The sequence below is a fragment of the Vigna unguiculata genome, chromosome 6, assembly GCF_004118075.2.
Source record: "Vigna unguiculata cultivar IT97K-499-35 chromosome 6, ASM411807v1, whole genome shotgun sequence".
NCBI lineage: Eukaryota > Viridiplantae > Streptophyta > Magnoliopsida > Fabales > Fabaceae > Vigna > Vigna unguiculata.
Genome location: NC_040284.1, coordinates 20,392,005 through 20,406,597, shown reverse-complemented (window position 1 = coordinate 20,406,597; position 14,593 = coordinate 20,392,005). Strand labels below are relative to the sequence as shown.

At 33.3% G+C, this 14,593-nt stretch overlaps 2 protein-coding genes across 2 annotated transcripts; one reads left to right on the top strand and one right to left on the bottom strand.

Moving 5' to 3' along the window:
* Positions 1–5,310: 5,310 nt before the first annotated feature.
* Positions 5,311–7,516, top strand: LOC114186806 (cytochrome P450 86A1-like). Its single transcript, XM_028074830.1, has 2 exons — positions 5,311–6,177; positions 6,386–7,516. Exons 1-2 carry the CDS (start codon positions 5,492–5,494, stop codon positions 7,266–7,268), a joined length of 1,569 nt encoding a protein of 522 aa, XP_027930631.1. The 5' UTR covers positions 5,311–5,491; the 3' UTR covers positions 7,269–7,516.
* A 591-nt stretch (positions 7,517–8,107) lies between these two features.
* Positions 8,108–14,161, bottom strand: LOC114187050 (sodium-dependent phosphate transport protein 1, chloroplastic). The gene is made up of 10 exons (XM_028075169.1): positions 13,718–14,161; positions 12,083–12,190; positions 11,814–11,969; positions 11,368–11,583; positions 10,924–11,133; positions 10,456–10,593; positions 9,856–9,957; positions 9,417–9,482; positions 9,169–9,253; positions 8,108–8,616 (listed from the first exon to the last, which is right to left on the bottom strand). Exons 1-10 carry the CDS (start codon positions 14,063–14,065, stop codon positions 8,519–8,521), a joined length of 1,527 nt encoding a protein of 508 aa, XP_027930970.1. The 5' UTR covers positions 14,066–14,161; the 3' UTR covers positions 8,108–8,518.
* Positions 14,162–14,593: the final 432 nt, after the last annotated feature.

The following is a 14,593-nucleotide window of genomic DNA, read 5'->3' as shown; positions in this document are numbered from 1 at the left end:
ATATGTTGATACTTTAATCTTTAACTATAATCTTTATAGTAAATTACTCAAGTAATAGTCTTATAAACAATTTTTTTCTAAATTAGTATGACAAAAATGTATAATTTTTTATTTATATTTTGTTGAATAGCATGATATAAAATGTGTAATATTAGTCATGCTTTCTTAGACTATATAGATACTTTCTTGAAAATAATTCATCATATATTGATGGTAAGCATGATCAAGATTCAAGACATTGGTTCTTGATTTTACTATGATTGTCATCTCATGGGTTATTTAAAAATTTATTTAAATATTTGAATACTAAAAAAAATAAAATTTATGTGGGTTGGTGAGTCAATCTACTTAATCCACCAACCCGTGATGGGTTGAACTAGATTACAAAATTTCTGGATCATCATAAAATGAATCGAATTAAATTTATCCATTTTCAACCTGGCTAGTGGTGAACCAACCCATATGAGCCAGGTTGGCTTAGTTTGACATGTCTACTTGTTTGTATGTTTTGGATAACATTTTAAGGATTTCAAAATGGTATTTTTTGCCATCAAATATATTTATGTGGAACAAAAACAAAAGTATGGGGTGCAGAAAAAAGTTTCCTCCTTTCTAACCGATGACAATTTCTTCTTTTCCACCCTAATAAATTTCTCGTTCCACCCATCATTTCGGATTTTATTTCCTATAATGAACTAAATCAATGGCGAAGGAACTAGAAATTCAGCAGAAATTTAGTGAAATGGGAAGGATTTTACAGGAAATAAGGCTAAGATCTTAATGAATATAATTCATTTCACATTTTTCTTTAATTTTAAGAAAATTTTGGAACTTTAAGTATGTGAGAATTTATAATGGTTTAAATGATTTTGAGTTGAAAAAAAAAGACGATTAAGTGAAAATAGTAGAATGGTTTAATTGCAATAATTAAAAAAGGTTATCAAGAAACAAAAATCCCGTTTATTATTATTAACCAATAAAGAGAAGTGATCAGAAGGAAATCAAACTCTCTCTCTCATGACATGTTTCAAGATTAAAAAATAACTTGTATATTTTATATATTATATGAAATCTAGATCAAATATTCTTCGCGTTGCAGATTAAAAAACTTGATCAGAGGTGTATAAAATTAGTCATTTATAATTTCTTTATCAGTAAGAAAATTTATAAATATAAGACTATTCTAATCCCTTTACAAATAATATATACACTGTATAAAACAATTTTTATCTTATTTTATATTTTAAAAATGTTAAAGAAATATTATTAAAATAGAATCTTATAAAACTTTTGCCATTAAAGTGTTACAATTAGATTTTAAAAACAATAAAATACAGTGAACTCAAACGGAATAAAATAAAATTTAATATTTATAGTAAAAATAGTCTAAATTAATAGTGAATGTTATTAACATAAAGTTATCACAGTTGGAGAAATGATCGTCTCTAATCTTATTGGGATTAGTTTATCTTTGAGATGACCCTCCTCTCTTTATATTTCAACCGATGGTTTCATATATATTTAATAGTCTTGTATTATTTTGAATCAAGATCAATAATAATTTAAATATATTTTTCTCTTTCAAGATGTCTTATTGTAAGAAAAATTGTAAAAGAAGTTTTAAACTCTAAAGACTACATACAATATGTTAGATTTGGTCATTGACCTTAATGATGCTATTTTAATGGACTTAATGTTTGCGCAAAAGGTAATATGGTAAATTGTTCTATTACTTTTTCAAAGTTGTTGGCCGACTTTTAAAATTTTAATTCATAAAAAATTAAAGATTTTTTCATGTTTTTGAACAATTATCACATATTTTTCACCTTTTAGAAAAAATTTAAACATTAATTTAAAAATAATTTTGACAAAACATTGTTTATAGTAAAAAACATTGGTGACAAAATATTTATTTGAAGAATGAATTTAGTTACTTCTGATTCATGTTTGTCGTTTAAATTTCAAAGAAGACAATTTTCAATATCACTATGCTTTGCATTGACAATTAACAAAAGTCAAGGTCAGTCTCTTTCTAGAGTTAGACTTTATCTTCCACGTACAATATTTGCACATGAACAACTATATGTTGTCATTTCTAGAGTAAAAACAAAGAAATCACTCAAAATACTTACTTGATGGAAACATGAGCAACACAACTAAAAATGTTGTCTACAAAGAAAATTTCGAAAGTCTTTAACAAAGATGAAACTATTAGTATGTCACTTCTTATTTATTAGTCTTTTTCAAACTTATTTCATTACTCAATGATATATCTATTATCTGAAATTAACTACAATGATCATAAATGCAGATCTTACTAATGATGATGATTCTCTTATTCTCTTATTCGAATTACACATTATGAATAATGAACTTTAATTTCATTACAAATGATGATATGCAAAATTTATCATATATTTTTAAAGAGTTATTTCTTTTACAATATATTCTGAATTTATTAAGTACAATACATATAATTGTATAACAATCATTGATAATTACTTTTATTATTAGTTACTTTATTTTTTAATAATGTTTAAAATTTAGATTAATTTAAAACTAAGAAAAATGTATTAAAATAAAACTCGTGCATTGCAAGGATAGAAAGACTAGTCATCTATAAAGACAAAACAAAATTCTATAGATGAACCTTCTTTCCCTCATTGGGAGATGAACTTTATTTTCTTTTATACCTCGACTAGGTTTGTTCCGGTATACCTTAATCGGGTATATCCAATAGTCTCACTTTGCTTGAGAATAAAAATAAAATTAATTTAAATAAATATATTGGTCTTTTAATCTTCTCGTTGGACGCCTTAATTTTAAGAGAGTTTTAAATTTCAAGATAAACAATACTCTCAGATACAACTCCAAAAGATTCTTCCAACTTACTGTGACAAACTACTTGGCTATAACGACTTTTGGTGTATACAAATATGTCTTGAAGTTGCAATTGATGTTATTATCATTGAAATACTCATTTAATTATTAACAACAATTTTTTGTTAAAACTAATGACACATTTTTAATTGTATTCTACAAGATTCAAATCTGAAATTCTAAATAAAAAGTTCAAAACCTAAATTTAACCAACTACATGATGGTGAGTTATAAGTTGCTGCCATACCAAATTTTAACCACACTGTCAAATATTCAATACATGAATTAAATGTCTATTAGGAATAGTTGTGTACGACCATACTTTTGTCAAACTTGTTAGATTGCATTAATTTGAATTAGAGAAACCATTTGACTTAAAAACGAGGGGGAAAGAAGAAGAAGAAAAACTTAGAATCATGGGTTGGTGCATGCAGTTTCCCATTAAAGGAGAGGCTTCTTAAGTGTTTCCAAAGTTTTCCACTCTACACTCAAGTATTAAACCAGTAAACTCTTCTGGTTTTTGTTCAAATCCATAGATTTTATTTCCAAATTTTGTAGCAAACCCATTTTCTCTCTTTGGTTAAACCGTCTCTAACTACTCTTTCTCTTGCACTCTACACTGTATTGGGGTTACAAGAATACCAATAAAAGATAGGACTTTGGCATATTCATTCAATAATTGTCATACATACGAGAGAAAAATTAGGTAAAACTATGTACTTACTTTGCTTTACCTCAGACTTATTTAACTTATATGGAAGTATTTGAAAGGTTTGTATCACTTTTATAACAAAATACGGGGAGTTTTCTAGACAATTGGAGAAAAGATGTGAAAGAAAAATTCATGCATTTGTGAGGAAAATAAATGTAGTATTTGTTTTTCCTGCTTTGAAATAATCAAGTTACAGTAGTATCACACTGTCAACAATAAATAGGAACTAATTAATATATATTCAAACTTTAAATTAATTTTCTTTTCAAAGTTTAATTAAGTAAATGCTACATACTCACTTAGGAATTGAATTATCATTTGTTTATTTGAGTTATACAATTTTGTTTACATTTATTTATTTCATATTGTACACGCATTTATTTTCACAAATAAATAAACGAATAAATTGATTAGTTTATAATCATTTACTATGTTTAGTAACTTAGGAATTAATCAATGTCAAAATAAAATATATTTGTTTTAACGTATTGCACAATTATTGAGAAAACATTATAATAATTATTACAATTGCATTCCAGAATATCTTCGTTTAACGAGGTTGTTTTGTAAAATTAGCATTTTAATATATATGTTATATAAGGATATAACTGGAAAATTACTATAAATATTAGTTTGGATTTGTAAAACAACTAGTATTCTACCCGTGGAACGCATGAGACACTTTTGAAAATATAATCACCGAGTAGTGGTATATACTATATTATAAATAACTTGAAGTTTTCAATAGAGTGCATAAAAACAATTACAAGAATACTAAAAATTACAAAAATAATGACCCATGACAAGTATGTTGTAGTGTTTGATTAGTTAATGAACCATTTATGTAATTTATAAGGCACAAATATATTATTTGATTCATGAGATATAACTAAATCACATAAAAAATCAAAATCACAAATTTGTAGTTTACAAAATAAGATAAGCATTGCATACACATTGTTATTGCTAAACAAAAGGTGTTTATCTTTGATAATGTGCAATCTCACCACGTTTTTCTATTTTTCTATCTGCATTTTGTATTGGTGTACTTAATTTCAGTAAGCATAATATGTTTGAATAGTTCAAAAAGCATTACCAATAATTACAAATACCGAGTTTCAAGAAATCCTTTATATATAATGATTTTAGTTGTATCGATCGCATTTCTGTATTTGTTTCAATAAATATTTTTAGTCATTTCTTTATTTTAACTTTATAAATAGCAACATATATATAATTAAAGAAAATTATTCTTTCATTCTTTTTTTACTCTCAATCTTTATTTTTTTATGCGGTTTAGTGTGGACCATTAATTTAAAAAGAAAATAATGATCTATATATTAATTAATAATTCATACTAAATTACTAAATAAGTAAATGATGAGAAACAAAGTATGGATTATCCATGTAATTATAGTTGTCCATGTAGCAAACATCACTAAAACTCTTCATTATGTAATTAATGTCACCATCGGATTAAAAAATGGCTTGAAGTAAAAAGGTATGACCCATTAATCTCAGATGTTCCTATCTAGCCATTAAAGAGATAATTTTCTCCAAAAAGAGTGAAAACCATAAACAATTACGCATAAGAGTGGATATAACTAATACTTAATAGATTAGAATAGCCAAACCAATAAACTTTTTATAATCCACTCCAAAACCCTTCGCTCGCAGGAGAAGCTACGCATATGCGTGGATGTTTTTCATTTGCTTGTGCGTCACCACGCAAACACAGTTTCTACATCAACCTAACACCGACTCTTACTGCATAATATTCCGAACCACCTCTCCTAAACCTTTCCCATTATATCATCGTATAAACATATATAAAAACCCCCTTCATTCACTTCAAACTTCAAACCCCATTTCTCACAAATTATACCAAAACAACGTACCATGGTGCAAATGGATACACTCCCTATCCTCTTAACCCTAGCTGCTATTCTTTTATCCACATACTTTCTCTGGTTTTATTTCTTGGCTCGAACCCTAACGGGTCCAAAAGTGTGGCCCATGATTGGCAGCGTTCCAGAATTAGTGGCGAACCGGAATAGGGTTCACGACTGGATCGCTTCAAACCTACGCCAAACAGGAGGTTCCACCACTTATCAAACATGCACTCTCACTCTCCCTTTCTTCGCTCGCAAGCAGGGATTCTTTACCGTCACAAGCTGTCCTAGAAACATCGAACATATTCTCCGAACCCGGTTCGACAACTACCCTAAAGGGCCGCACTGGCAGGCGGCGTTCCACGACCTCCTAGGGCAGGGAATCTTCAACAGCGACGGTGAAACGTGGCTCATGCAGCGGAAAACCGCCGCGCTCGAGTTCACCACCCGAACCCTAAGACAAGCCATGGCTCGGTGGGTGAACCGGACCATAAAAAACAGGCTATGGTGTATTCTGGACAAAGCTGCTAAGGAAAACGTATCAGTGGATTTGCAAGACCTTCTTCTACGTTTAACCTTTGATAACATTTGTGGACTCACCTTTGGAAAAGACCCTGAAACTCTCTCACCGGATCTCCGTGAAAACCCCTTCACTGTTGCCTTTGACACTGCCACAGAAATCACCTTGCAAAGGTATACATATACACCCTTACTTTTTTTGTATGCTCACGTAATAATTGTTTCTTCTAATTATTAATTTAAAAACTTTCAGAATTTTCGTGCGGCATCACAATAACTATAAATTATCAATTAAATTATTATTTATGATAATTTTTAAATAATGTGAAAGTCGTTTTTTACATATTTTATTTTCTATATTTTTTAATTTTTTTTATATTAGGCTTTTGTACCCGGGAATAATATGGAGATTCGAGAAGCTTCTTGGCATCGGTAAAGAGAAGAAACTGGAGCAGAGTTTGAAGATCGTTGAAACTTACATGAACGACGCCGTTTCGGCTCGCGAGAAATCGCCGTCCGATGACTTGCTGTCGAGGTTCATGAAGAAGCGCGACGCCGCGGGAAAGCCGCTGAGCGCAGCCACGCTGCGTCAGATCGCGCTCAACTTCGTCCTAGCTGGCAGGGACACGTCATCAGTGGCGCTAAGCTGGTTCTTCTGGCTCGTCATGAACCACCCCGCCGTGGAGGACAAGATCCTCGCTGAACTTGCGGCGGTGCTCACTTCCACGCGAGGCGGCGACCGGCGGAGGTGGACGGAGGAGGCGGTGGATTTCGAGGAAGCGGAGAGGCTGGTTTACTTGAAAGCGGCGCTGGCCGAAACGCTGCGTTTGTATCCGTCGGTGCCGGAGGATTTCAAGCACGCGGTGGCGGACGACGTGTTGCCGGATGGCACGGCAGTTCCGGCTGGTTCGACGGTGACGTATTCGATTTACGCGATGGGGAGAATGAAGAGTGTGTGGGGAGAGGACTGCATGGAGTTTAAACCGGAGCGGTTTTTATCGGCTAAGGGAGACCGGTTCGAACCGCCAAAAGACGGTTACAAGTTCGTTGCGTTTAACGCTGGACCGAGAACCTGCTTGGGCAAGGACTTGGCTTACCTGCAGATGAAATCTGTGGCTTCAGCTGTGCTTCTGCGTTACCGCCTGTCGCCGGTTCCCGGTCACCGGGTGCAGCAGAAGATGTCACTAACTCTCTTCATGAAGAATGGACTTCGTGTGTTCTTGCAGCCACGTCAACTTCAACCACATACTGCCACGTCAGCATAGAAAAGGGGTATTTTGGTCATGCACAGTGTAAAGGGCAATATGATCATTTCGTTGTCACACCTGTCAATTTATTTGTGTTTTTTATTTTGTACGGTGAAAAGTGAAAATGTTTGTTGTTTGGTCTGGTTGGTTGGTTGGTTTACCTTTGCAGTCGTTGGAAAATGGGTTTACATATTCTTATGTTGTTGATCAGTAAAATGAATACACAAAATATATAATTATTGGAAATATATATGAATTTGTTTGAAGGTTATTATTATTATTATTATTATTATCGTCGTCGTCGGAAGTTGCATGAATGTAACTTTTTATTTTACTATTGAAATATTTGCTTGTAAATTTGGTTAATCACTAGAAACATTGTTCTGCTTCTTTCGAACATGAGCTTGGGAAATTGTCCGTTAAAATCATTTTAATGTGCATGTTAGATACCCAAACCAAATTTATCAATCATCGAGTATGATGTAATAGTTTATTGTGCAAATATAGTAGTGATATCTTTTTTTAATAAATGTTTTAGATAATCATATATAAACTCGTGTAAGACGTAGGACCCAACGACAAATTTCATCTCAAAATCAATTCAGATTAAATTTTTTTTATCAAACATGTATTTAAGTCGCACCCCCAAAAATTGAGAGAAAGTGAAACTTCTCAAAACCTTAAACCCACATAAGAAAAGATAAAAAAGACGAGTTGATGCCCATAAAAAAAGAAAGCGAAGCATTCACGGGTTCATAATGGCATGTAATCTGCAACACTGACATTACATTACCAACTTTTTTGACCAAAAGATGCAAGCAAAACTGACAGATAAGAAATTGGAATGCAACAGGAGCTTGAGGAATGATATCACATAATCACTTTTCTTGATGAATTGATACAAAATTGATGTGTCGGTGTGGAAATTATATTTACAAGTATGACTTTAAATTAAGCAACTACAATGATCTTCCCACCAAACATGGGAAAAACTATGAGAGTAGAATCTAAACCTTTTCCCTGGATAAAACATCAGGGTCTAAATTATGCCAATTCATCTTTCAAGGACACATTCTCATATCTCTGATCTATGTTCAATGCTCCTCTGTTTATAAATTTACCCTTCTGTGAGGCACAAAAGCCAAAGATAAATGAGTTGCTTCTTAATTAAACTTCCTATTCTTCTCGGAGTGCTTCTTCTGTGGGAAAGGACTGGAGAACTATGTATACATGTGGCAAGACAAGTACCAGTGATTAATAAGAGTGTGTTATTCCAAGATCTTTTCACCAGTTGAAAAAAGATTAAACACCACAGTTCCAACCAAATACAACCCAACTGAAACCTTGAAAACATCATCCCAGGAACCTGAAAATATTCAAATGATAACTAACAGTGTTATACTCTTGTCACATATCAGATTTCATTGAAGTATTAAGCACAACAAATTATGCTACAAAACTAACAAGAGGATAAATATTCTGTAAAATCAACAGTAGTTTAGAACTTTAATTACATGACCACTGATCTCCGTATAATTTAAAGAACAAGGAAATGAATTTTCTCATAGGGATGAACCTCAGTTTAACTCATGCTATTGCTTACAAAGCTTCAACATTGCGTAATGTGCTAAATGTCAAGGCCAAGATGTGCTTAAAACCACAGGCATGATTTTATTTTGTTTTTCTTTACTTTATTGATTTGATTCCATGCTCACCATCAAAATGAAAACATAAAAAATTATACCAATAACAAAAGGCTCACTGAAACTCTTCACAGATTGTGCACCATAAACATATGCTCAATCTTCAGTATCAAGAGTAATAAAATCATCACGATCTTTCACCTAATAGCGCAATCTTTCAAGATACTAATCTCGGACATTCAGTCACCAAGGAAATATGAAAAAGAAATACTTACCATGCTGCAGAATGTAACCTGTTGCTGCTGTTCCAAAGACACCAGCCAATACTCCAGCAGTATTAGATAGACCAAGCAATATCCCCTAAGGATAAAAAGAGGAAATAAATATGATTTTTTCCTTTTCCGTGCCAAATGACAACTATTTAACCAATTAACTGTGAGATGACTATAGATGGCCATAAGAATATTTCTTAAATGTAGAGTTCCAAATTGCAGAAGAACACATGTAGAATGAATCCACTTACAGAATATCGAGGGGCAATATCTTGATGATTTGAATACAATCCGGACTGAGAGAAAGCATCAGTACCCTATTCAGGAAGAATTTGAAACAAGTTATGAAAGGGAAATTGAAGAATAGACAAGATGAAGAATAAGGTGTAAATGAACTAAATGCATGAATGAAACAACAGTTTCCAACTTTACGAAGAATGGCAGAATGAGAATTGTAGTTATACTGTTCTAGAAGTTTCAAGACACTATTGACTAGAAAATTTACATTAGCCAGCCAAATTTTCAGATTGTGCAGAACGAACAAAAATAGCCATATAATATTTATGTGAACTCGTTTAAGAAAATTCATGCAAATATTAAGTAACTTTCTCTAGAAAGATATAAGACAAGAATATAAACAGATTTTATATTAGGATTACATCAGAGTTAAATACAAAACAATAAACAAACCTGACTGCACGTCATACACAAAACGGCCATCACAGGAGAATTAACGTGGCTCAATTGAGTTAAGAAGAAAGCTGGTCCAAGAAATCCAATTGTTTGCATTATCTGCAAAGATGTATAACTACACAGTGAAGCTCAGAACTTTACAACAATGGAATCATGTTAGGTAAAGGAGTTGAAAATTTTTAGTAGAAATAGCCAAAAAGCTGTTAGATACTTAAGGATAGAGAAGGCAAAGAGGATCTCTCTCTAAATGTAGTAACAAAAAATTTGCAGCTTTACGCACCTCTTAAAAAGTAGGTCATAATGCCACATGTAAAAATTGTATCCCAAAAACTTTGGTTCCCATACAACTTAATGTTTTTTCTCAAATTAAAATCATTACAATTAAGAAACAAAAATTATCCAGCATGAACTCAATATATAAAACAAACTCTGACAAATTTGAGACATTTGTTTAAATTTTTACTTTAATTAAAGGATAGGCAATAGTTCCCTTACCCCTTTATAGTTTATACAAAGGAAGTTGGTCAGGAATTTATCCAAAAAACTATTTTCCGAGAAGCTATAATAAGACAAAATAAACAAATAACAGGGAGATACCTTGCGAACCCTTGTAACTGATACACCCTTGCTCACTAGAGTGTCTGCAATCCAACCACCAACATTCGCAGAAAGTGCCATTACAAACCACGGTAGAACACAAAATAGCCCAGATTCTGTAAGATTGAACTTCAAGACCTAGATATATGAAAATAGCTTTAGCCCACTTTAAACAGTGTCAATTGTTTTCCAAATATCAAAAAGATTACAGATCAAAATAATTTGTAAGTCATGATATTAAGATATTATCATCATCTAGTGGGGTAAGGGGAGGGGAAGATATTAACTTCCAGGCAGAACAAAAGTACAATCACAAAATTAAAACTTAAATAGGTACTGACAACCTTATCATCTACCTAAATTCATACACAACCTTGTAGGAACTAAAAGGAAAAAATGAACATGGATCTAGCTGTGTCTGCATCATATCATTGAGCAACATACCCACAAAAAGATAGATCAACCTACTTGGTTATAGTATGTTGGCATCCATGTAAGAAGAATGAAAGTTCCCCAGTTGTGGCAAAAATGGGACGCTATTAGAGCCCAGACTGGAGGTTTTGACAAAATTAATCTCCAAGGTATTGTTTTCACAGGTTCCTTGGACAAACAGTTGGTAGTAATGAGCTTCTTTTCTTCAGGCCGTAGTTCAGGATCTTCAAGAGGTGAACTATGTGCCTACAGCTCCCACAATCACAGAAAAAATGAGCACTCAAACAAAGAGAAAACTCTACCAATACATGTAATCTTTTCAGAAACAAAATATATGTTGTCAGAAAATTCATTGTAAAGAATCAACTTCAAGACGAAAAAAAAAAGCACTTCTATCAAGAAAATACTTGAACAAGTATTTCCAAGTTCAATATGTAAGCAACTCCACAAAGGAAATAATTGTACAAATTCAAATCACACCTTACTAAGCCAAACGGAAAACCATACTGTCCCCAGAGAACCAAAGGAGTAAAATACTGATGGCCATCCAAACTGATGAATTAGAATGGGAGAAAAGGCCAGTCCAGTGACTGATCCAAGATACATGCCACTGTAGACCAGTGCAAGTGATCTGCTTCTCTCTGACACAGGAACCCATTTTGACAGAATATTATTCATGGCTGGCATAGCAACACCCTACAAAGAGAAAAAGGCCAAAACAAGTGAGATTCATATGGAACAGAACTATCATCATCAACTGGATAAATAAAATCATTGCCAAAAATAAGTCACAATATGCATTACAAGAAAAGAATGTTCCATTGTTTTAATTTACTAGATTTTTTCTTTTACCAACATTGTAGCAACATTAAGCTTTCTCCTAGTAGAATGCAGTACTATTTGGAACATTTTAATTTTTAACATACCTCACCGATCCCCATGAATGCACGAGCAACTAGTAGGAAAGGCAATCCAAGTTTGGCAGCTATAGGAGTGAGGGCTGTCGCAACAGACCACCAAATCACCCCAAATCCCAATACCTGCTTTCCTCCCACTGTATCTGCCCATATTCCACCAGCAATCTGCAACAAAAGATCTACCCTATGCTTCAGATGGGTGGCCTAAAATTCTAAGCCATACAAACTGGAAAATGTTACTTATCAATTAGCTTTTTCAAAACAAAAATCACATTTACCTGAGTAAGGAGGTATCCCCAAAAGAAAGAAGACTGTATCAAACCGACAGTGCTGGGGTTCCACTTGTACTCTGCAGACATAGGAAGTATAGCAATGCTCATATTTACCTGCAAATAACAAATGAATGAAAGTTTCTTAGAGTCAAGCCCACTGAAGACTCCACAGAAGTACTAAATCAGAGGGATTTAATCCAGTGAACCCTGTTATGACATATTTACAAAGAAAACCTAAATGAAGAAAATATTTATACATAATTCAATACATGATGTGTTGTATAATGTCTACAAACTAAAACCTACCCGAGATTCTTAAATTTGAAGGTTAACATTCATAATACCTATAATCCAAAGCTGTTTCCCTTAACCTGGTACCAATTCAACAAATTATTTTGTAACTCCGAAAACTACAAAACCTACGTATGAACAGTATAACACTTTCAGATAACTTCTAAAATTTCTTTCATGTTCACACTAAAAATGTATACTACCAGTAAATGAAATTTAGCCTCTAATTAAATTCAGTATTTTTCTTTTGGCATAATCCAAGGTGTGCAGTGGAATATTAACCCCTTCAAGCTGTATAAATCTCCAAAAGAGACTTTGCCTGTACTAACAAATCCTTAAATTGAACCCCCTTCTTAGATTTGAGTTTGGTACTAATTCAAACCCAAAAAGAAGTAAGAAAAAAATAAGCTAGCTCATAACTGGACATCTCGAGCATAGGTAGCTTGGTGACCGTAACAACAACAACTAAGATAAACCACGCAAAATTATGACTTTTGGATACCACCTTAAAAAATTATTTCAATCTGATTCAATCCACTTGATAACCACGCAAGCACTAGAGGAACCCATCAGCTACTCCCTCCTTCCCATTTCTTTTCATGTTTAAGGGTATTGCACAAGGATTAAGAAAAATATTTAATAGATGAATATCTAGACTAAATTGCCCTTAATGCCATTTATCTTAATTATAAGTAGTGACACAAATTAATACTCCAAATTTGTACGCATCTCAACTAATTCCAATAACAGTAAGTGTGAACTACTAAAATTTATAGTGCCACCAAACGTAAAAGAACGAGTCACCTTACTGGCCTAAAATTTGAAACACAATATAAATTTCAGCAAGATTCAACAATCTTTCCAATGAATTTGCATTTTAGATGAAAAAAATTTCCATTTTAGTGCTGACTCTATATAGCATTTCATACTACTCAATGTGGGAGGCTTAAACATGCTATAACACCAAAGTCTCTATAAACAGTAACCCCTGAGATAGACTCTCGTGTCATCTTGAAATTTAAGTTTGGAGCTAATTCAATCCTCAAAACGTAAATTATGTTTGAAACTAATCCAATCTTCAACATCCAACTCATGAAGTTAGAAGAGTTGTCCCTCACTCACACACACTATTTTGATTACATAACTAGCCAATGTAAGATCTCCAAACACTGCTACTGGCATGCTTAAGGACCTGCTTATACACCAAGTACACCGAGCTTTGTTGTCGAATTGGCTTAACTTAAATTCAGAATAAAAATGTCCTACAGCTTCTTCTCCATGAACAAAATCGCATGCAATGAGAAAGGAACAATGCAGTTGAAAAAACAAAGAAAGAGCAGAGGTACATACCCTATCCATGTTACAAAGAAGAAAAGCAGAGAAGCAGAGAACCACAATGACCCATCTCTTGGGGAACACCTGCCACCACTTTCCTTCCTCCTCCATGTTATCCAAACCGCGCCCCTTCTGAACGACAACATCCTCGTACTTGGGGGACTCCGACACGTTCTTCTCCGACTTCACATTGGCCCATACCTTCCCGCCGCCCCTTCCGCCGGCAACGACGAGGTGGCTCCGCCGCGAGAGCAGGAGCGGTGACGGCGGAGGTGCATGTGCGAACTGGGTCCGGCGCGATAATGAAATGTTGCACGAAGTTGAAGGATGAGAAAAACAGGAAATAATGGCTCTGCCACTCATCGTGGCTTCCTTCTTCTCTTCTTTTCTTCTTCTTCTTCTTCTCTTCTTCTCTTCTTCTCTTCTTCTCTTCTTGGTTGGTTCTTCAGTTGTTCTTACTGTGACACCACTGTTGATATTTTGAGGAACAAGACGGGATTTTTATCAGCACTGGCTCTTGTTTGGACACGTGGAGATTGCGTACAGAAAAAGATCCTGGTACTTGGGTAATTAATAATTAATCATTGTCGGGTTTTATAGCAAGTAGCAGTGTAGTCTTTAATTAAAAATAATAATTACTGTCAAACCAATATTGAAAAAAAAATAAAGTCATTTAAATGAAATCTATAACTATCTATTACACATTGTTAAAGGAGAAAAGAATTAAAATGTATACTCCAACATTTTATCTAAAAAGAAAAAGAAATACAACTACTTCCATCATGAAATAATTTTATTATTTTTATAAATAATTATAACATTATTTTTTTTTTCAATCAAATTTTGGCCCAGAATCCTATTGAAGTTGGAATGGAGACGGTGGTACCTCCT